At 41.2% G+C, this 23,649-nt stretch overlaps 1 protein-coding gene across 1 annotated transcript in view; it reads left to right on the top strand.

The window, feature by feature from the left end:
• uggt1 (UDP-glucose glycoprotein glucosyltransferase 1) overlaps positions 1-23,649 on the top strand; it is a 48,356-nt gene that overhangs the window by 20,343 nt on the left and 4,364 nt on the right. Inside the window, exons 12-32 of the mRNA XM_037694952.1 lie at positions 2,775-2,866; positions 7,083-7,233; positions 7,428-7,547; positions 7,637-7,722; positions 7,875-8,010; positions 8,095-8,226; positions 10,171-10,335; positions 11,704-11,824; positions 14,460-14,558; positions 16,840-16,934; positions 17,066-17,272; positions 17,360-17,491; positions 17,610-17,740; positions 17,823-17,918; positions 18,096-18,198; positions 19,825-19,904; positions 20,711-20,900; positions 22,067-22,225; positions 22,298-22,383; positions 22,506-22,590; positions 22,784-22,872. Of these exons, the coding sequence (XP_037550880.1) occupies positions 2,775-2,866; positions 7,083-7,233; positions 7,428-7,547; positions 7,637-7,722; positions 7,875-8,010; positions 8,095-8,226; positions 10,171-10,335; positions 11,704-11,824; positions 14,460-14,558; positions 16,840-16,934; positions 17,066-17,272; positions 17,360-17,491; positions 17,610-17,740; positions 17,823-17,918; positions 18,096-18,198; positions 19,825-19,904; positions 20,711-20,900; positions 22,067-22,225; positions 22,298-22,383; positions 22,506-22,590; positions 22,784-22,872 (2,555 nt within the window). The remainder of the gene's footprint in view (positions 1-2,774; positions 2,867-7,082; positions 7,234-7,427; positions 7,548-7,636; positions 7,723-7,874; positions 8,011-8,094; positions 8,227-10,170; positions 10,336-11,703; positions 11,825-14,459; positions 14,559-16,839; positions 16,935-17,065; positions 17,273-17,359; positions 17,492-17,609; positions 17,741-17,822; positions 17,919-18,095; positions 18,199-19,824; positions 19,905-20,710; positions 20,901-22,066; positions 22,226-22,297; positions 22,384-22,505; positions 22,591-22,783; positions 22,873-23,649) is intronic.

The raw sequence follows: 23,649 nt of genomic DNA, 5'->3' as shown, positions 1-23,649 counted from the left end.
TATATATATATATATATATATATATATATATATATATATATATATATGTGTGTATATTAAAAAACAACGCCTTTTATATCGGTGAGCTATTTTGATCAAATGTCCGATGTCCGATATTTAACTTTATCGCTGATATCGGCCGATACCGATACTATGCCAATAATATTGTGCATCCCTACTTACAGCTAACGCATCTTGCCTGAGATTATGCTTCATGTCATGTACAAGGTTTGACCAAATTGGCTGTTACTGTCATTTCTTAACATAAGATTAGGCCTGTCGCAATAAACAATAAATCAATTAATCGCATGATAAATGAAAATTATTGACCTCATTTTCATTTATCGGCTTTATCGTTTCTTGATGTCTCTTTCTTTCTATGAAGACACTGGATAACAAAAGGCTCAACTCCAGCGCTCTTCACTGACCTCTCCCTTTCTCTTTTCTCTTTAAAATCCGTTTTAACGATCCAAAATCACGTTTTTGCATCGTTAAAAGCAGCTAAGATGAGAAGCTAAGCTACTCTCTGCAAAAAGAAGCTGAGAACTTTGTTTACTGATTTATTTATTTTTTAATTAAAAACTGTGTGACGAATGCTAAAGAGCTGAAAACATTCCAAGCATCCGCCATTTTGAATACCGATAAACAACTACAATAGACAGCCCATGTCACGTCAAGGGGCCTCCCTCCCATTTTTCTTAAAGAGACACGCTCGCTCCCTCACTATCATGAATCCTTCAGTTTAAACAGTCTTATACTGCCATCCAGTGGTTAAAAAAGGTACCACACAAAAATTAACTTGCTTTTCTTCTTAAATTTGACTATAATTACTAATTATTGTCAAATTTCAAACAATATTATCGTTTATCGCAATAATTTCTGAGACAATTAATTGCCCAGCAAAATTTGTTATCGTGACAGGCCTACAGAAGATAACATAATCTTACTCTAAAACTCAGGTGTAAAAGGCAGCAGATGTTCTGCATCCTTATTTACAATTAGCCAAATTTCATTACGCACACTCTCATTACACAATTAATGAAAATGGCAATAAATAAATTACTTTTTTAAATATTTTATTTCTGAATCCTATGGATTTTTATTAAATTTTGGTTTGTTTTTATCTTTACCTGCTTCTTCCTTTTTTGGGTCAGGGGGGTCACTGGTGCCCATATCCAGCAGTTACTGTGTGAGAGGCGGGGGACACCCTGGACATGTCTCCAGTCCATCACAGGGACACATGGAGACAAATGAGACAAACATCCATTCACTTGCTCTCACACCTAGGGACAATTCAGAGTTACCAATCAGCCTAACATGCATGTTTTTGGTCTGTGGGAGGAAACCGGAGCACCCAGAGAAAACCCACGCATGCACGGAGAGAACATGCAAACTCCACCCAGAAAGGCCCCTGGCTGGGATTTGAACCGTGGCGACCTGCTCGCTGAGAGGCAGCAGCTCTACCAACTGCACCACCGTGCTGCCCTTTGATTATTCAATGTTTCATTAAACAAAGTATTGCAGAAATGATTCTCAGAATAAACACAAAACAAAGAGCTAAAGTTGTGCTCTGTTTAAAAAACAAGAAGTTGAGATGATCCACCAAAAAGTTCGAGATTAAAATAAAAATATAATAATCTAAATAGAGACAGTTTTTAAGTAGAATCTGTCTTTATTTTTCTGTTTGCATAGCTCGTACATGTTACAAAGGAAAGCTTATTTTATAACTCCCCAGATTTCATTTTCTGACTCATACTTTCCCTCCCTGCTGACTGGACTGTGGGGTGGTCAGGAATAATCTAGTTTTGACTGTTTACCAGTCTAATCCAATAAAAGACAGCAGATAACATTATTGCATGCAGCCACAGCTCCTCAGCCTCCCAGCTTCAGTCTGCAGGGAAATATGTGAAAATGAGACCTGCTCCTCCGGTTCTTCTTGTTGTTGTCACCTATTATTGTGTGATAAATTGTAAACAACATCCGACATCGAAAGCGTTCCGTTTCCGACAATGTGTTCAGCTTTGCCGCGCTAATAGCGGAATAGGTAATCACTCCCTTTTCTTGTCGATGTGTTCTCACTCCTCCTCCGCTGCCTCCTCCTGACTCCTGGCGCTGTTCTCACATTATCTCGGTGTGCAGAGGACAAGAGTCTGAGCTGGTGGGGGTGGGGGCGGGGGGTGCAGACAGACATCCTAATTACTGAATCGGTGATTCATTCAGCAGACGCACAGAGTCCTGCGGCAAGAAATGATTATTGATTGAAGCTGTTTGGTCTCCAGCACTTCTTTCCCTCTCTTACACACACACACAGTTTAAGTGGGATGAACAATATTTGTGTTAATCATGTCTTGTTGTAATTGCGGTGTCTGGAGTATGATTAATCTGATGTCTTTGTGTTTCTGTAATGAGATCTGACTGCACCAGAATGACATCCAGCCCTCCTTTGCCTCTGCAGGCACACACGCAGCTTTACATGCACATTCGTGTACCTTTTATTTTTTCTAATAATTAGATTTGTTTGGTGTAGGGTCTGATTGCTCTAAACAGACCTACTATGAAGAAGCTGTCAGTACTCGTTTGGGGCTGTCAACCTGCCTCGTTAGAGCTTTGAGCCGAGCGTGTTTCTTGTTTTACAGTATATCGACTCCACAGAGGGAGGTTTTGATGTTGCAGCCTGCAGAGTGGGGCGATCTGCGCAGCTAATATTGCATGAGAAGCTCTGCTGTTTGATGGAAACGGACCGTTTAGTCATTCTGACATTTCCCTCTCTCTAGATTTTCAAAGGAACGCTGGGGCTGCAGCCGGGGGATTCGGCCCTGTTTATCAACGGGCTGCATATAGATCTGGACACACAAGACATCTTCAGGTACACACACTTGACCAGCCATGGTAAATAAAGAGATTATCGTCACCCAACAGCAAAAGTCAAAGGGTGCTTTTGCCTGAGTCTGTGTGTGCGTGTCTGTTGTGTCAGCAAAATATCTCCTAAACCACTGGACAAATTTTAATAAACCTTTCAGAAAGTAATCATTAAAAGTGTATCCATTATTTTTGGAGTTAACTTGATCAAGATGTTGATTACAGCCAACTGACTTAAAAAAACAAATGCAAAAATGGGTACTGTAGTTTTTGGCCTATAAGTCAGGTTTTTTTTGCACAATTTACATGCCCTGCGACTTACACGCTGAAGCAACATACAGTGCCTTGCCAAAGTATTCGGCCCCTTGAACTTTTCAACCTTTTGCCACATTTCAGGCTTCAAACATAAAGATATAAAATTTAAATTTTTTTGTGAAGAATCAACAACAAGTGGGACACAATCGTGAAGTGGAATGAAATTTATTGGATGTGTCAAACTTTTTTAACAAATAAAAAACTGAAAAGTGGGGCGTGCAATATTATTGGGCCCCTTTACTTTCAGTGCAGCAAACTCAGTCCAGAAGTTCAGTGAGGATCTATGAATGATCCAATGTTGTTCCAAATGACTGATGATGATAAATAGAATCCACCTGTGTGTAATCAAGTCTCTGTATAAATGCACCTGCTCTGTGATAGTCTCAGGGTTCTGTTCATAGCGCAGAGAACATCATGAAGACCAAGGAACACACCAGGCAGGTCCGAGATACTGTTGTGGAGAAGTTTAAAGCCGGATTTGGATACAAAAATATTTCCCAAGCTTTAAACATCCCAAGGAGCACTCTGCAAGCAATCATATTGAAATGGAAGGAGTATCAGACCACTGCAAATCTACCAAGACCCGGCCGTCCCTCTAAACTTTCATCTTGAACAAGGAGAAGACTGATCAGAGATGCAGCCAAGAGGCCCATGATCACTCTGGATGAACTGCAGAGATCTACAGCTGAGGTGGGAGAGTCTGTCCATAGGACAACAATCAGTCGTACACTGCACAAATCTGGACTTTATGGAAGAGTGGCAAGAAGAAAGCCTTTTCTCAAAAATATCCATAAAAAGTGTTGTTTAAAGTTTGTCACAAGCACCTGGGAGACACCAAACATGTGGAAGAAGGTGCTCTGGTCACATGAAACCAAAATCCAACTGTTTGGCCACAGTGCAAAACAATATGTTTGGTGTAAAAGCAACGCAGCTAATCACCCTGAACACACCATCCCCACTGTCAAACATGGTGGTGGCAGCATCATGGTTTGGGCCTGCTTTTCGTCAGCAGGGACAGGGAAGATGGTCAGAATTGATGGGAAGATGGATGGGGCCAAATACAGGACCATTCTGGAAGAAAACCTGTTTGAGTCTGCAAGAGACCTGAGACTGGGACGGAGATTTATCTTCCAACAAGACAATGATCCAAAACGTAAAGACACATCTACAATGGAATGGTTCACAAATTCACAAAAAATTCACAAATAAACGTATCCAGGTGTTGGAATGGCCAAGTCAAAGTCCAGACCTGAATCCAATCCAGAATCTGTGGAAAGAGCTGAAGACTGCTGTTCACAAACGCTCTCCATCCAACCTCACTGAGCTCGAGCTGTTCTACAAGAAGAATGGGCAAGAATTTCATTCTCTCCATGTTCAAAACTGATAGAGACAAACCCCAAGAGACTTGCAGCTGGAACTGCAGCAAAAGGCGGCGCTGCAAAGTATTAACGCAAGGGGGCTAAATAATATTGCACGCCCCACTTTTCAGTTTTTTATTTGTTAAAAAAGTTTGACACATCCAATCAATTTCATTCCACTTCATGATTGTGTCCCACTTGTTGTTGATTCTTCACAAAAAAATAAAATTTTATATCTTTATGTTTGAAGCCTGAAATGTGGCAAAAGGTTGAAAAGTTCAAGGGGGACGAATACTTTCACAAGACACTGTATGTATTGATATTTTCCCACATTTATAAACCAGTTTTTGGTTGAGATATGACCATTTTCATTCATTCTGACTGAAAATATTGAACACTACCATTTTCAGCTGCTAGATGGCCCTCGAGGGGTATGGCATGCTGTTGTATCATGTAATAGGTAAAAGTGGCTATTAATGACCCAATCGGCTTGCCATAGTCTGCCTCTTCATCCAGCTCGCTTGGAGCAACCATCAAATCTGCTTCATTTCATCTCATCGCCCCTGATTTGACCATCAAAGTGCATTTATTAAGTAAAAGTTCAACTGAGACGCATCTTTACTATAAAGTCGAGCTAACAAATAATTGTTTTAAGGTGGTTATCTTATTAAATTTCGAAGAAATGCACAGCGAGTCCTCCCGTTCAAGCTCCCCCGGCCGCGAATTGGCTTTTGAAATGCAGCTGATTTGACTGTCAAAGTGCATTTATTAAGGAAAAGTTACACTGAGACACACCTTTGCTATAATTTTGAGCAAATAATTGTTTTTAAGTGTTAATCTTATTAAATTCTTGTTAAAGTCCTCCCGTGCACGCTCCTGTGGCCACCATTTGGCAGCCAATCGATTTTTGGCACAACACCGCCACACATTTCCGGGTTGTCAGTGGTGACACATAACAGATGCGACTTATACGTAGGCCTGTCACAATAAATGATAAATCAGTTAATCGCACGATAAATTAAAATTATCTACCTCATTTTCATTTATCAGCTTTATCGTTTCTTTGTGTCTCTCTTTCTACTGAAGACACTGGATGACAAAAGGTTAAACTACAGAGCTCTTCACTGACCTCTCCCTTTCTCTTTTCGCTTTAAAATCTGTTTTAACGATCCAAAATCGCGTTTTTGGATCGTTAATAGCAGCTAAGCTAACAGGCCGACCTCGGGCAAAAACCCTCCATCTTGTCGAAGCTCCAAAATTCACAGTTGAAACCCGTGCCTTCGTGTAAAAAGTGTTTCTCTGCAAAAAGAAGCTGAGAACTTGTTTTCTGATTTTTTTATTAAAAGATTTGTGTGAAAAATGCTATATTAAAGAGCCCAAACCACACCGAGTGTCTGCCATTTTGCAAACCGAGGAGAGACAGCCCATGTCACGTCAAGGAGCCTCCCTCCCATTTTTCTTAGAAACGCGCTGCTCGCTCCCTCACTATCCATCCTTCGGTTCAAACAGTCTTATACTGCCATCCGGTGGTTAGAAAAAGGTACAACATGCAAAACAAATGAACAAACCTTTCGAATTAAATTTTAAATAACTGCTAATTATTGTCAAATTTCAAACCAATATTATCGTTTATCGCAATAATTTCTGAGACAATTAATCGTCCAGCAAAATTTGTTATCGTGACAGGCCTACATATACGGCGAAGTGACGTATTTATGATTTTTCTACTTTATTAGACATATTTGGACTGATGCAACTTATAGGACGGTGCGACGTGTACGGCGGAAAATATGGTATAACTGCCATATTTACTGATAATTACCTAAAATGCTGTGAGGTATTGGCTGACTGGCAGAGAGATCGTAACAGACACAAAACAGGCTGTAGTTGTATTTACAAATATTGAGCTAAAGTTTGAGGCAGTAGTAGCTGAGAGTCATCCTCAACACAGGCTCTGAGAGCTAAAGCCTCTCACTTGTCACATCATTTACAAGCTTTAACTCTTCTCATAAATTAGTTTAAATCTCTGACATAAGAGGCAGTGGGCGATATGCATTCCTCTAAGGAATTACTTTAATTACTGATTCCAGCTCAAAATGCATTTTATGTGCACTGACATTTTACAGTCTATAATATACCCTCTAATATAAAATATTACTTTGATTTACCACTCGGTGAAGAATGTAATAATTAAGAATTGTCAGCTGTTATTTAAGATACCAGTATGGATTTTACTAAAATGTGATAGATAATTTTGTCTGTTTTCAGCTGTGTTTATGGGCAGAACATCCACCCATCAGTCTAAAACTAGATGATTGAATTCATGTCTTATTTCTGTACCAAAAAAGCAGACAGTGCTCCAGTTTAAGAGCCAAACTCTTGTCAGATTTTCTTTTATTTTACTCTAAATTGTTATGTGATCAAGCCTCAAACTTGATTTCTCTCAGATGATTAGAAGTCATGTTGGGGTACAGTATTCGTTTTTTCCATAAACCATCACACCAGTCGTAAACACACAAGCACTCACTCCTGTTTTGTTGCTGCGTGCAGTGTGTTGGACGTGCTGCGCAGTGAGGCGAGGGTAATGGAGGGTCTGCGTTCGCTGCTTGTCGAGACGCCCTTCATACACGACATCCTGAAGCTCAACGTCCAGCCCTCTGACTCTGACTACGCCGTCGACATCCGCAACCCTGCCATCTACGTAAGAACTCACGTCCCTGTCTCTGCAACACGTCTCACTCTAAACAAACAGATGAACTTTAGAAATCTTCTCTATCTGTTGCTTCTGTGCAGAAAAATACAGCCTATTAGGCTTTCAGATGCTGCTGCTTGTTTTATCACCAGCTCTTGCCTGCTCAGTCTTCTGTTATTCAGCCATTTCTTTTTTCATTTTAGTGGATTAACAACCTGGAGACGGACCACAAGTACAGCTCGTGGCCCTACAATGTGCAGGAGCTGCTCAGGCCAACCTTCCCCGGAGTCATCAGGCAGATTCGCAAGAACTTCCACAATCTGGTAAATCCACAGCTGAGAAGTCAACTTAAGATTAATCTGTTTAAATTTGAATCGCTGTGGGGAAAACATCAGCCCATGCGCTTTTGCAGGTGATCATGCTGGACCCGACCCAGGAGAATACTGCTGAGCTGCTGAGTGTGGCAGAGATGTTTTATGAAAACAATATTCCTCTCAGGTTGGTGTTGGAAATTTCACATCTTATGGCTACAAGTACAAGCTTCCAGAATAATTTCAAACCTTGTTGTGTGCAGCATCTTTGGAGTGTTGTTAACACGCTGCGTACTCTGTGACTTTTCCTGGTTGAACTGGTGTCTGTTTGTGGTCAAGGATCGGGATGGTGTTTGTGGTGTCGGACGAAGATGACGTAGATGGCATGCAGGATGCAGGGGTAGCGCTCGTCCGAGCGTACAACTACATCAGAGACGAGGTGGACAGCCACAGCGCGTTTGAAGCCGTCATTTCAGTGAGTCCGTTCAGCAGCTCATCTTAAAATCCCTTTTGGACGTTTTTTGCCCATTCCATCTCACTTCTTTCTTTTTTTGGCTAGATGTTTAACCGTGTGCCAGTCGGTGGGCGGCTGAGCGTTGGAGATGTTGTTAAAGTTCTGGAGAAGAGATTTCCCTACGTTGAGGTCAGCAGTCTTCTTGGAGCCGACTCAAGCTACGACACCAACAGGAAGGTAAGTCCACCTGATACAGTTTTACTGTTTACTTTAAAACCTTGAATTACACAAGAAAAATATGATTGTACTCTGTCGCTGCCAGCTCGAAGGTCAGTGTCCCGGTAATTTATTTACAGCTGTTTAAATCTTAAGTCAAGTCAACTTTATTTATAAAGCACATTTAAAACTGCAGCTATTACCAAAGCACTTAACAATAAAATCAATGGCAGTAATTTAATGGAAACAAAAATAAATAAATAAAATTAATGATTGTGCTGAAAATTCATTGAAAGCATCAAAAGAAAAACATAAAAACACAGAACAATAATATACTAAATCAAATCACACTGTGTTAAAAGCCAGAGAAAATAGGTGTGTTTTTAGAAGAGATTTAAAAACAGGAAGTGAAGTGGTCTGTCTAAAGTTGGTGGGGGCGCAGATTGTTCCAAAGTTTGGGGCCCACGACTGAAAAAGCCTGATCTCCTCTGAGCTTCAACCAGATGATCTCAGCGCCCAAGAAGGAACATATGGTTACAGTAGGTCAGAGAGATATGAGGGTGCAAGACCATTAATGCACTTAAAGGTCAACAGGATGATTTTTAAATCAATACGTACAGGGAGCCAGTGAAGGGAGGACAAAACTAGTGAAATATGCTCAAACCTATGAGTTCCTGTTAAGAGCCAAGCTGCAACATTTTGGACATGCAGGAGACATGAAAGGGATACTAGATTTTCAAGGTCAGATCTGGTCAACACTGACTTAAGCTTAGCTCTCTGCCTTAACTGTAAGAAGCTTTTTTGTAGAACAGAATAAATCTGTTTATTAAACTTAAAGTCAGGGTCCAAAACCATCCTGAGATTTGTAACAGACTGCTTAAGATATGGCTCAAAAGTCAATGTTTACAGGAACAGAGACAGCAGTAGAGCTAGAGCTAAACACAATAACTTCAGTTTTCTGATCATTGAAACTTAAAAAAATTTGAAGCCTTGATGCCATCAAGACATTTTAACAGAGGGTGAATGGAGCACGGACTATTGGGTTTTAAGGGCGGATAAATCTGACAATCATCAGCATAACAATGAAACAAAAGACCATTTTTCATGAGGATAGACCCCAAATGGAACAGATACAGTGAAAACAGAAGGGGTCCAAGAATTGAGCCCTGCAGGACCCCACAGGAAAGAGACACTGAAGCAGATAAAATATTACGAACATTAACACAAAAACTCCTGTCACTCAGATAGGAACAGAACCATTCTAAAGCTGGACCTGTAATCCCAACCCAGTGTTCTGCAATAAAAGGATACTGTGGTCCTAAAAATCTACTTAGCTGGGTCATCCCTTTCTGATTTGTTACTTATTTGTACCCACATACACATTTTTGTTAATGTTTGATATTTGCAGCATGTTTCTGTTAGTTTTTATTATTTTCTCTGTGTGATAGGCTTTTTTTCTATAGTGTTCAAGGAAAACTCAAGAGTTTTATGTTTTTATTATCACCTGTTCACATGAAGGACAGTTAGTAATGTAATTGTGTGCATGTGTTTAAATTTAATTGGCTATTAGCAAAATATTGTATGAACTACTGGACAGATTGGATGGATTATCTTTTGAAGTTAGCCCCATTCAAGTTGAATGCCACAATTATTCAACCTTAACAAACACAAAAATGGCTGCAACTTAATTATATATTACAGATATTGGGCTAAAATGTGGTGTGGTAGTAGCTGAGAGTAACTCCCAACACTGAGTGTTAACAGATCACATAAGTTCCTTGTTTAAAACTTTGGTATGCAAGGCCGTGGGTGAAATGCGTTCCTTAAATAAATGCCATTTCAATTAACTTCAGCTGTGTTGTCTGCTTCTAAAGCACAACAGTGGCTCTGATGGTAAGTTTTTCTGGTTATTGCTGAACAAACATCAGTATTTCAGAACCTAAATAAAATGCTCTTCTCTTTCAGGAAGGGCGTGCGTACTATGAGCAAACAGGAGTGGGCTCGCTGCCGGTGGTCATGTACAACGGCATCCCTTACCAGCGTGAACAGCTGGACCCTGACGAACTGGAAACTGTCACGATGCAAAAAATCCTGGAGACCACCTCCTTCTATCAGAGAGCTGTCTACTTGGTTAGTACACACACACACACACACACAGTATCACACGATTTAAACCATGAAGATTTATGACCACTACATACTGATTCTTTAAAAAAATCTTTAGAATTTTTTATTCAGTTGCATCAAATTAAAATAATCAAATAATTGATTAAAAACTTTTCTCTTTATTCAACCAGCAAACTAATTATTTTTCAGTTTTAATAAGCAAAAATGTTTAATTTGGGGGATTTCTTTAATAAAAATATTACCGTATTTTTTGGCCTATGAGTCACAGTTTTGTGCATAATTTGCATGCCCATGCGACTTACACATCGAAACGACTTATTTATGGATATTTTCCCATATTTATAAACCAATTTTTGGTTGAGAATAACCGTTTTCATTCACTCTGACATTGAAAATATTGGACACTACCATTTTCAGCCACTAGATGGCAGCAGAGTAGTGTGGCATGCCGTTGTGTCACGTAAAAGTGGCTATTAATGACTCAATCGGCTTGCCATAGCATGCCACCTTTGTCCATCTCCGGGATCATGCCTGGAGCAAACGTCAAATCAGCTTCATTTTGCTGCACGAAATGCAGGTAATTTGACCATTAAAGTGCATTTATTAAGTAAAAGTTCAACTGAGACACACCTTTGCTATAATGTCGAGCAAACAAACAATTGTTTTTAAGTGTTAATCTTGTTAAATTCTTGTTAAAGTCCTCCTGTGCACGCTCCCGCGGCCACCATTTGGCAGCCAATCAATTTTTGGCACAACACCAGCCCACAGTTCCGGGTTGTCAGCGGTGACACATAATAGATGCAACTTGTACGGCGGTGCGATGTGTATGGCGGAAAATATGGTAGACTCTTTTTGTTCAAAATATTAAACATAATAATTAACCGAAATCAACAAATTATCAAAGAAAAAGTCCAAGAGTCGAGCTACTGAAAATACTGATTTGTTCACTTGAATTGTGGTTGTGAAATAATTGTTCTTTTTGGCATGCTGCCTGTGAGTGTGCCATCTGTTTGATTTCCTTTTTTAATCTTATCCCTACTTTCACAGGAGCCAAACGCTTCCTTCAAAAGCTCCCAGACAGTTAGTCATGCTGAGATGTTAAATTTATCTGAACAACAGATATTCAGGTCAACAAAGTGTTCGTCATCATGGACTCGTGTTTATTAATGTTAAATTTAAACTTTTTAAAATGAACTTCAGGATTTGTGATGGAGAATCCATTAGTATTCAGGTCTTATGTTTTGAAGCTGTGACTTACAGCCTGCAGAAAATGACACACTGCATCACTGTCAGCGCCGCAGCGACAGTGAAGGATGTCCTCCTGACTGAACACTTCCAAATCCTCAATTTATTTGCTCACCTGGCTCGCAGGGGGAGCTGGCTACAGATCAGGACGTGGTGGACTTCATCATGAATCAGCCCAACGTTGTTCCTCGGCTCAACCCCAGAGTGCTGTCCACCAGCAGGACCTACCTGGACCTGTCCAACACCAGTGAGTCCACAAAGACAGGAAGTTCGTCTGAAACACGCAGTGCATGAACTGAAACCGTTCATCATTTAGAGAAATCAAATTAAACTCTTAGAAAATTTGTAGGTTTTTTTTTATGAACTCATTGAGCTCCTGTTTGATATTTAGTTATGAAGATTTATAAATTAAGTTTTCTGATTTATAAAGTTTCATTTTTAATGCCCTGATTCCATATTTCTTAAGAGTTTTTAAACACTTGCAGCTTTTTAGACTTTCATTTTATAGTTACCTTTATAGAAATGAGTTTAACTGCAAGTCAGATGGTGGTAGGTAAATATTTATAAGCTTTATTTTTACCCACCACATCTGTGTGTTTTTGTCTGTTAGCAAAATATCATGATCCACTGAAACTTGCAAAAAGTAGTCGTTAAATGTAACTACAACTGATTAACTTCTGGAGCCAATCCAATTCAAGATGGCCACCGTAGTTAATTTTTCCCCGTTGCAGAGCAAAAAGGGGGAATTTGAAATACCCTGTCTTCTACCCTGCTCGTCTGTGCATGTTGTGGGCATGATACTTGAAAAATAAGTGAGGTACCAACTTCCATTTTGGTGAGTGGCTGTAGGTTTCTTTATAAAATTGAGTTGCCATGTCAAAACTCAATATGGTGGCCATTATAAATGTATGTAAACTAACCATCCAAGTTCAAATTCAAGAATCTTTATTATCCCCAAGGGGCCGTTTGTTTCACAGTCAGTAGACACAAAATATGCAGACTAAAGACACTGAGACGTTAAAATAACATAAATCATCACTGAGAAGCCCGATCTCTACAGGGATGAATGAGTGTTTCAGTCAGTTTGTTCTACATCTGCGCTGCAGATACCTGCATCCAGATGGAAGCAACCTGAACTCACCATGGACTGGATGATCAGGATCTGCCAGAATCAGCCTGGCCTTGTTCACTGACCTCGTCTTGTGTACGTCAGTGAGGTCCTGTAGGTCAGTGAGGTTCTGTAGGTCAGTGAGGTTCTGTAGGTCAGTGAGGTTCTGTAGGTCAGTGAGGTTCTGTCGGTCAGTGAGGTCCTGTAGGTCAGTGAGGTCCTGTAGGTCAGTGAGGTTCTGTAGGTCAGTGAGGTTCTGTAGGTCAGTGAGGTTCTGTAGCTCATAGATGTCCTGTAGGTCAGTGAGGTTCTGTAGGTCAGTGAGGTTCTGTAGGTCAGTCAGGTTCTGTAGGTCAGTGAGGTTCTGTAGGCCAGTTAGGTTTTGTAGGCCAGTGAGGTCCTGTAGGTCAGTCAGGTTCTGTAGGTCAGTGAGGTTCTGTAGGTCATTGAGGTTCTGTAGGTCAGTGAGGTTCTGTAGGCCAGTTAGGTTTTGTAGGTCAGTGAGGTCCTGTAGGTCAGTGAGATTCTGTAGGCCAGTTAGGTTTTGTAGGCCAGTGAGGTCCTGTAGGTTAGTGAGGTTCTGTAGGTCAGTGAGGTTCTGTAAGTCAGTGAGGTTCTGTAGGTCATTGAGGTTCTGTAGGTCAGTGAGGTTCTGTAGGTCAGTGAGGTTCTGTAGGCCAGTGAGGTCCTGTAGGTCAGTGAGATTCTGTAGACCAATTAGGTTTTGTAGGCCAGTGAGGTCCTGTAGGTTAGTGAGGTTCTGTAGGTCAGTGAGGTTCTGTAGGTCAGTGAGGTCCTGTAGGTCAGTGAGGTCCTGTAGGCCAGTGAGGTTCTGTAGGTCAGTGAGATTCTCCGCGAGGAGGGTACCAGATCAAATCCCACCAGGGGTCTTTCTGGGTGGAGTTAGCATGTTCTCTCCGTGCTGCATGAGTTTTCTCTGGGTACTCCATTTTCTTCCCACAGATCAAAAACATGTATGTTAGCTTGATTGGTAACTCTAAATAGTCTCTAGGTGTGAGTGAGAGAGAGAATGGTCGTTTGTCTCTATGTGTCCCTGTGATGGACTGGAGACCTGTCCAGGGTGTCCCCGTCTCTCTCACAATACCTGCTGGATATGGGCACCTGTGACCCCCGTGACCCAGATAGGAAGAAGCGGGTAAAGATGATGGATGTTCAAATCCAGTCCAGAAAACACTAATCTCGTAAACTACAAACATTCACTGTTCATATCTCGTAGTGATGGGGGACATCGACATACCGCTGTTACATCAGCCGACACTAAAATGGCTACAGATCCGTCAAACTTGCAGGTTTTAAGCTACAATCTGAAGTGGAAGTAGCTGTCAGTCGAGTCATTCACATTATTTGTTGTGAGCGTGAGATTATGCTTATAATAATTCTTTTAGAGGTTTGACCAAAAATCTACAACTCCATCATTTCTCTGCACATGTAGCGCTGCGAGCTGCAGTCCTTAAAGGAACGCTGGCCCATGACTCCTTCATGCTCAATAATCCAGGTAGAATAATCTACCAAAGTTAAGTCAGGTCCTCTGGATGGATTAAAATTTTTAAAAATAGTTTAAATGTTTTGTTTTATGTCCAAAATGCTTCAAAGTACTCCAGACTTTGCTCAGAAGTGGCAGCTACTTCCCAGTATACCAGTTTAACAAAACTTAGTAATATTATGTCGCTATGCAACAGTGGGAAGTCCGATGTTTTATTTGTTGCAGTTAGACTTCACAACATTAATCTCCATTTTTCTCTCCTGTTTCCAGACAACTACTTCATAGACGATTATGCTCGTTTCTCGACTTTAGACACGAAGGAGAAGAGCGCTGCTGTAGCGAACAGCATGAACTACATGACTAAGAAAGGTGAGGACATGAAAGAAGAACCGGTGTGATTACAGAGCGTGTCTGTGGAGTTTATTTGTGTTTAATGTTCAAGATAACTAAACATCTTGCAGGCTAATCTGTCCTGCCCTCCTTCTTACTCGTGTGACGTGTTGTTTGTAATCTTTGCATCAGGGATGACCACCACCAACAAGCATGGTAATCCTTCGTCTCCACATTATTCCCTCCCCCCTCGCTTGCTCTTTTTTTTTTTTTTTCAAACCACAAAGCTGGCAGCGTTTCAGCTCGTTTGTGGATTCATCACTACTCCTCCATCTGCGTCGCATTCCTCAGAGGACACAAATGACTAATTATGCATGGGATTATTGTGCCTGAGCAATAAAATGTTTAACTGCTCCATGTTCTGACATTTTCCTCCATTATTCTTAGGGATTGCATGACAGGCCGTTCAGTAGCTGCATGTGAAATGACAAGACGGGTTGGGATAATAAAAATATAAATAGCAGAAAAGCAAAATTAACTTTTAATCTGGTTTTGTTCTTACAGCCCTGAATGCTTCTCATGTAGACTTGTGTCTGATATACCTGTCATGTTTCCTTCCTTGTCTTTTTACACGACATGTTGATGTTTGTTCCACATTACAGACAACTGGGGGCAGAAAATACTTATCCACCACAGTTTATGGAGCCCAGCTTCAAGGATGAAATAATAAAGAAATTATGTCCATTTTCCACGATTGGACATGTCCAAAATTATTTCTTACTAGGTGTGGGAATCTTTAGGCACCTTATTTTAATTTGATTACAACTCAGACTTTTGTGATGCGACAATACATCTATTATTGGTGCATTTTGATTATCTTGACAATTAAACGACTGACTTTGTTTGCAAGTAAACAGTTTTATAGATTATAGATTATATTATAGACATTTTCATGCCAAATAAAGATATGCCAAAAAACCATTTTAATCACTGGCTGCTCATCAACAATTAGCATAGAAGCTAACCTAACAGAGAAGCTAGCATGATTAGCACCTTGTTTAAGTTTTTACACAAAGACAGTCATGTTATAATATTTTCAAATATTATTTACAGACGTAATCTTCAGTGTTGTGAAGAAAAGATGGAAATGACACACAACTTTACAGAAACAAGTTATCCAGTTGTAGGCCAGTAGAGATAAACAATAAATAAACAATAAATCAATTAATGGCATGATAAATGAAAATTATCAGCCTCATTTTCATTGATCTGCTTTATTGTTGATTCGTGTCTCTCTTTCTACTGAAGACACTGGATGACAAAAAGCTCAACTCCGGTGATCTTCACTGACCCTCCCTTTCTCTTTAAAATCCATTTCAACCGTACAAAATCACATTTTTGCATCGTTAAAAGCAGCTAAGCTGAGAAGCTAAGCTACGAGCTAAGCTAACAGGCTGACCTCAGGAAAAACCTCCGTCTTGTCGAAACTCCAAAATTCACAGTTGAAACCTGTGCCTTCGTGTAAAAAGTTGTTTTTCTCTGCAAAAAGAAGCTGAGAACTTTACTGAGTTTTTTTTTTTTAAATTAAAAGCTTTGTGTGACAAATGCTATGCTAAAGAGCTCAAACCACACCGAGGTCTGCAATTTTGAGAACTGAAGAGAGACAGCCCATGTCACGTCAAGGGGCCTCCCTCCCATTTTTTTTAGAGACACGCTGCTCGCTCCCTCACTATCCATTCTTCGGTTCAAACAGTCTTATACTGCCATCCGGTGGTCGAAAAAGTTACTATATTCAAAACAAATTAACAAACATTTCTTCTTAAATTTGACAATAGTTACTAATTATTGTCAAATTTCAAACAATATTATCGTTTATTGCAATAATTTCTGAGGCAATTAATCGCCCAGCAAAATTTGTTATCGTGACAGGTCTATGTATAAGTATCCAGTAGGATGCTGTGGTAGCTAAATGGTATGATATAGTTCTAAAATTAGGTTTTCCCTCTAACCCCCAATATTTACTGATATATGCATAAGTTCTGTGGTTAATTTCTATAAAATGTCTTGAACCATAAAGTATCTTCACTGTGAGTATATTGAATCTAGTAACACTGTTGTCATTACCACAGAGCCCACATTGTTCAATAAAGAAACACTTTTTGTCTGTTATCAAGCTGGATCATAAAATATTGACAATTTCTTATTGAACGACTGGAAACTTGCCCCCTTGGTACACATGAAATTAAAATATGAGTAAAGCCCCCACTTATATCACTACCTGAGGTCCTTATTTCAACTCTTTTTGTCTCTTCCTTGTCAGATGATGGATACATCCGTCCTGTGACGTTCTGGGTGGTTGGAGACTTTGATAAGCCCTCAGGACGCCGACTCCTTTATGATGCTATCAGACACATGGTGAGACGTCCTTTAAATCTGTTACGGTGGAAATATGATCCTCACTCACAACCAGTCTGTAATGAGGAAGTCATCTAAGAGTAATTTGTGGAAATTGGTGAAAATGTGCATTTTTGCCTGCTTTCCAACAGAAAACCAGCAACAACGTCCGCCTGGGGATGATCAACAACCCATCAGCTGCTCCGTCTGCTGAGACGAGCCAAGTGTCCAGAATGATCTGGGCTGCCATGCAGACGCAATCCGCCAATAACGCCAAGAACTTCATCACCAAGATGGCCAAGGAAGAGACTGCTGCCGCTCTGAAGAGCGGCGCTGATATCGAACAGTTTGCTGTCGGGGTGAGGAGTTGAAGGAATCTGTAAAATGATTGTGCTCTTCTTGTGGTTGAAACGTTTTCGCATGTTTGATGTTTTGTTTTTCTGCAGGGCATGGATTTGTCTCTGTTCAAAGGTGCGTATGAGAGTCCCAAAGTTGACTTCCTGCTCTCCCACGCTGCCTTCTGCCGAGATGTGCTGAAACTGAAGAGAGGACAGAGAGCGGTGATCAGCAATGGAAGAGTGAGTCCGGCTCTTCTCTACGCTGCATCTGAACATGGCTTTATAGTTGGCTGCAGTATAGTCGTGGATAAACTGCTGCTGGAGGAACTCCGTCAAAGGTTCTGCTTTCTCGTCACAGATCATCGGCCCGCTGGACGAGGACGAGGTGTTTAACCAGGACGACTTTCTGCTTTTGGAGAACATCATCCTGAAAACATCTGGCGAGCGCATCAAAAGCAAAGTGCAGCCGTTTGAGATGGAGGAGGACCGGTATGCGAGTTTATCTTCCCAACGTCTTTGTGGATAAACTTTTCCATCGTGTTCTGTGAGTTCATGGCAGCTGCTCTCTCAGGGCCAGCGACCTCGTGATGAAGGTGGATGCTCTGCTCTCCTCTCAGCCCAAAGGAGAAGCCCGGATAGAGTACGGCTTTGCAGAAGATCGCTACAGGTACAGCTGTAACGTTTAAAGACTTTCTGTGGTGTTTATAGACCCGTGCTTCTCCTGGGGGAGTCTTAATGGGAACCATACAGATGATAAATCGGTGAAACCAGTGCGTCCTCTGAAGAAAACAGGAAAATCTTTTTGTTTACTTCACTCGATCATTGATCTGCGATTTGTTGGCAGTGCTGTGAAGATTCGACCTAAAGAGGGAGACGTGTACTTCGATGTTGTTGCTGTGGTGGATCCAGTAACGAGAGAAGCTCAGAGACTGGCTCCACTTTTAACGGTACGTCGTCTGGTCTGTGGATTGGACGGTCCGTCTCTGTCCAGCTGATGTGGTTAACCACATCCCGATCCGTTTGTTCTTTTATTGTATCGTACAGCAAACATGCATTAAAATGGAAAATGATGCTCAGTACGTCTGAACATGTGTGAGCCTCCAACAGAGCCTCTCTTCTTCAGATGCTCCTTTGGATCTTTGGCAGTGATTATAATCAGCAAAATAAATACACTTACACTAAAGTAAAATAAAATAAATACGGAAGCGATGAAGGTGGTACATAAATAAAGAACTGTATAAATCATGTCATTAGGGAGAACATCGTGTTCATGTTTTGTGTATAAGTTAGAAGTGTTTGCCGTATTGAATGGAAATGTTGGAATAACAAAGTTTCTCCAATGTTAAATGATGTCACCGTCTTTAGGGGAGGGGTCTGCTTCCACCTCAGCAGCATGAGCCTCCTAGCTTAAAGGCTACCATCTTCTTATGCTGCAGTGCAGGGTGGGTGCTGTGGGCATTTTCAGGATCGCTGAGAAGGTTTCAAATATAGAATCATATAAGTTTTATTTAGAGCAATGCAAATTCAATAAATAGTGTCTGGTGCATCGATCACAAACTGGACCAGCACCGTGGTTGAATCTGATGAGTTTCACTTTAGAGCAGGGGTCACCAGTTTGAGACCGAGAGCTTCTTCAGTGGGACCAGGTGACACGAAGAGCTGCTCGTCTGACACAAACATCACTTTGCACAACTCACCTTTAATAATATTAATTATTACTAATGCGTTTATGTTAATGTGAATATTCACATCTTAATGTTAAGGACTCTTCACAAAAATGATCAAAAATTAATGACCATGGCAGATATGATCAATTATTATTGACAATTAGTGATTAGAACTAGAGTTCTCAGTTTCTCTTTAGGGCTCTTCTGTGTGACTTTAAATTGCCCCAGCTGTGACAGGACTCACGTCACATTAGCACTGATCCTCAGATCTGCAGCGTTTTTAACTAATGTCACCTTTTTAAAACTTTTTCAAACAAGTAACTTTTCATCTGAAAGTGTCTTGAGATGAGCTACAGTCGGCGCTGCCTTTAACTCCGACACATTTCTGCCCGTCAAGCTGCCCGGTGGACAGTTAGCATTAAAGCTAACGTGTTAGCTGGTGACGTGTCGCTCCACATTGTGGCGTTCTGCTGTCTCCCCACAAATGAGACACACGTGCACGCTTGTCTTTCACAAGTGTTCAAAAACTTCTTCCTTCCGTTCACTCTGAAAATATGTTTTCTTGTGTTTTTCTGTCATTTCCGCTCTACTCTGGGAGGTAAACAAAGCTAAAAGCTGTGCCGATAAGAGATCACGGTGCGTCTGTGTGTGATTCTGAACTTTGACCCCAGACAGAGTCTTGCATTTCAAATCTACATCCATGCAAATGTTACTTAAATTTAAAAACATATAATGAATGACAAATTTCAGGCGGTGCTCGTTGATCATGAGGTGCTGTTTTTAGCGACCGCTGCTTTAGATCGATGAAGACGATGGCGCTGCATTAAACTGTATGATAGTCTGTCATTCTCGTTAATTTTTTTTATTCTCGTCTGTCTCTGACTTCTCTCCCCCTCACGTCTGTAGGTTCTGAAGCAGCTCGTGAACTTAAACTTAAGGGTCTTCATGAACTGCCAGTCCAAACTGTCTGAAATGCCGCTGAAGAGGTGAGACAAAAAACAATGATCGTACCTGAATGCAACATCATGGCAACACAAAAAAGGCAAAGACTCACCTTGTTTTACAGATGTTAAAGTAAGTTTTAGTGTGGTAGTAGAGTCCTTATCGACGCACACTCTGAGTGGTGCACGGTGCGTGACTTCAGCTGTTGGCATCAAACCTGTTAGTCTGTGAGCAAATGATCTCATGAACCCCTGGAACAGCTGGATGTACTTTTACAACTGCACCTTTTGATCCAAGACAACATGGCCGCCACAGCTAATAAACCCAGCCAACGCCAAAGTGGCTCTAACTCAGTCAGTTTTACAGATATTAAGCTGATGCTCGGCTTGGTAGTAGCTGAGAGTCCACAACACGTACTCCTGGTGAGCTTATCGAGGCGGGTGATGAGTATTAAAGAAATTATTTGATTTTAATAACTTTCATGTTTTGATGTCATAACAAAAAGAGTCAAATATCAGCAGACAGTCGACTTTACAAAGACTTGAATTGTTTATGTACGCAAGTTAATTCTAGCCATGTTCTTTTTTTGTAACCTATATGTTATTTTCAGTGTACAGATGTGAGCATCCTAAGCTTTGGCAGGTTGTTTTTTCAGCAGGACAACCTAAAACTAAACGACGATGGACGTCGCACCATCAGTTGCAGCTGGCTGGATTATGTGGTAGTGTTAGGGAGGAACCTGCACACATGCTGATGAACAACAAGCTCCCTAATCTGTTCTGAGACGGTGAAGCTCCAGGCTTCTGCTCGTGTGCTTACTGAGCTGTGGATCTTCTCCCTCCATTTGCAGTTTCTACCGTTACGTTCTGGAGCCGGAGGTGGTCTTCCAGGCCGACGGCAGTTTCTCTCCAGGCCCCATGGCCAAGTTCCTGGACATGCCACAGTCCCCGCTCTTCACCCTGAACCTGAACACTCCTGAGAGCTGGATGGTGGAGTCTGTGCGCACCCGCTATGACCTGGACAACATCTACCTGCAGGAGGTACCTGTTTGGTCTGGGCTGTGGGGTTTCTGCAGCAGTACCTGTTTTTAGCAGCTGAAGTTCTGAACCCACGGGTCCTTCTTGAACTCTGTACTTTGCTGTACCTGGTTTAAAACTAATGTGAGTCTGTGGACCTATAAGTTGCATCAGTTTATCACTTTTATTACATAATTTTTGTTTTACTGGTGTGTTTTTAAAGACGCTTCATTTTCCTGCAGGCTCCAGACAAAGCTTAAAGGAAGCACGAGGAACTCTGAGAGTCTTTAGATCATTTATAGTGAAACTGAAAGTTTTCAGTCCCAAGTCAGACTCAAACTTTTTCTTCTTTTCTTAACTTCTTTATGCTGCCCGACTTTTCCAAACAAGCTCCTCTCTCCGAACCTGTTACTCTGTTTTTGTTTGTTTTTATGCTGAGGAGTTTGGAGGACTGACCTTTTCTTGCCAAACGACCTCCAGTTACCGTATTTTTCGGCCTGTAAGTCGCAGTTTTTTTTTAACAATTTAAATGCCCTGCAACGTATTTATGGATTTCCTCCATATTTATAAACCAGTTTTTGTCTGAGATATGACTGTTTTCATTCATTCTGACTGAAAATATTGAACACTACCATTTTCAGCCGCTAGATGGCACTCAAGTAGTATGGCATGCCGTTATATCATGCAATAGGTAAAAGTGGCTATTATTGACGCAATTTGCTTGCCATAGACTTATTGCCACCTTCGTGCAGCTCTCCTGGAGCAACGGTCAAATCATTTTGCTGCGCCGCTCCGGTGAAATGCAGCTAATTTGACCATTGAAGTGCATTTATTAAGTAAAAGTTCAACTGAGACACACCTTTACTATAATTTAGAGCAAACAAATAATTGTTTTTAAGTGTTAATCTTGTTAAATTCTTAAAGTCCTCCTGTGAACGCTCCTGCAGCCAACATTTGGCAGCAATCGATTCTTGGCACAACACTGGCCCACATTTCTGGGTTGTCAGCGGTGACGCGTAATAGATGCGACTTATACGACGAAGCAACATATTTATGTATTTTTACACTTTATTAGACATATTTGGACTGATGCGACTTATAGGGCGGTGCGACGTTACGGTGGAGAATACGGTAGTTTGAAAATTGTCTTTAAGGCCTTTTAGACTAAATCGTCTGTTGTGTGTTTGCAGGTGGAGAAAATGGTGGCAGCAGAGTATGAGCTGGAGCATCTTTTGTTAGAAGGCCATTGTTTCGACGTGGGCTCGGGTCAGCCTCCACGTGGCCTTCAGTTCACTCTGGGAACTGCGTCTGAGCCGGTGATGGTGGACACCATAGTCATGGCAAACTTGGTAAGTTAAAGTAGCAATGCTTTCCCTGTACGATCCTTTAGCCTCATATTCTGTGTCCGGTGCTGGTCGCAGGGTTACTTTCAGCTCAAAGCCAACCCCGGTGCCTGGATGCTGAAGCTGAGGAAGGGACGCTCCGATGACATCTACAAGATTTACAGGTGACAAGAGTTTGTTCTGCTCTGCCACCGCTCGTCAAACCTTTTATTCAGCCGATGCTCCAGATCTCCAAACGAGTCATAAATTGTTGCTTTTATTATCCGTTCTTTTCCTCTCCCTGCAGTCATGACGGCACGGACTCGCCGGCTGACTCCGATGACATCATCGTCGTGCTGAACAACTTCAAGAGCAGAATCATTAAAGTGAAGGTGAGCTGTGATAAAACGACTCGTTCAGCTCCCGAACATGAACTCAAGCTGGAGAATAATTTATGCTGAGATGCTTTAATCTGGGTTTAGTCGTAATACTTCCTGTCTTTAGTTTTAGTTTACATCCACTGTTTGATTTTTGAAACCATATCTTGTCCTCCTTTGAGTGTTTAACAGGTTTTGTGTTTTTCAGGTCCAGAAGAAGCCTGACAAGTTGAACGAGGAGCTGCTGAGCGATGGAACGGAGGAGAATGACACTGGTTTCTGGAAATCTCTGGCCAGGTACAGCTTAGACTGAAATATTAGTGGGTTTTTTTAATTCTGTGCTGAACCAACAGATGAATCAAACGTTTTGTTGGTGGGGACAGAAGAAGTGAAATGAGCAGTTAGTGAGTTAAACTCTTATGACCAGCTTGTCGATTTATCTTGTGTACTTGTCATTACCGTAATTCCTGAACGGTTCAACATATCAGAGAAATTCCAAAAGTGCAGAAAAGCTGAGAAATTGTACTTTCAGAGTATATATGACTCTGACTCTGACTCTGATATATGATGCATTGTGGTAGTCATCCGGGAATTCATGTGATACAAGCTTGACCAATCACAAGCAAGATTCATGTTGTATTTGTCACCTGAGCTGCTCTGTGCCATAACTCCTGAATGGTTGATCGGAGGAAAAAAATTCCAAATGTTTCAGAAAGTACATGAAATGAGCTTTCCAACGATGTACCACATGATGCAATAGATGTTAGGGTAAATATACACCAAGGGAGGGAATTCCCTGCGCAGCATCAGATTTCAACAAACGGAGCAGCGGAGTGACAGAGAAGAAGATTGCGAGAAGAAGACGGAAAGAAGAAGACGGAGAAAAGAAGACTGAGAAAAGAAGACGGAAAGAAGAAGACAGAGAAAAGAAGACGGAGAGGAGAAGAAGACAGAGAGAAGAAGACGGAGAAAAGAAGACTGAGAAAAGAAGACAGAAAGAAGAAGACAGAGAGAAGAAGATGGAGAGGAGAAGAAGACGGAGAGGAGAAGACGGAGAGAAGAAGACGGAGAGAA

Source organism: Nematolebias whitei, chromosome 21, assembly GCF_014905685.2.
Source record: "Nematolebias whitei isolate Nwh7 chromosome 21, NemWhi1, whole genome shotgun sequence".
NCBI lineage: Eukaryota > Metazoa > Chordata > Actinopteri > Cyprinodontiformes > Rivulidae > Nematolebias > Nematolebias whitei.
Note: the sequence above shows the minus strand (reverse complement) of the source record. Positions and strands in the feature narration are given on the sequence as shown.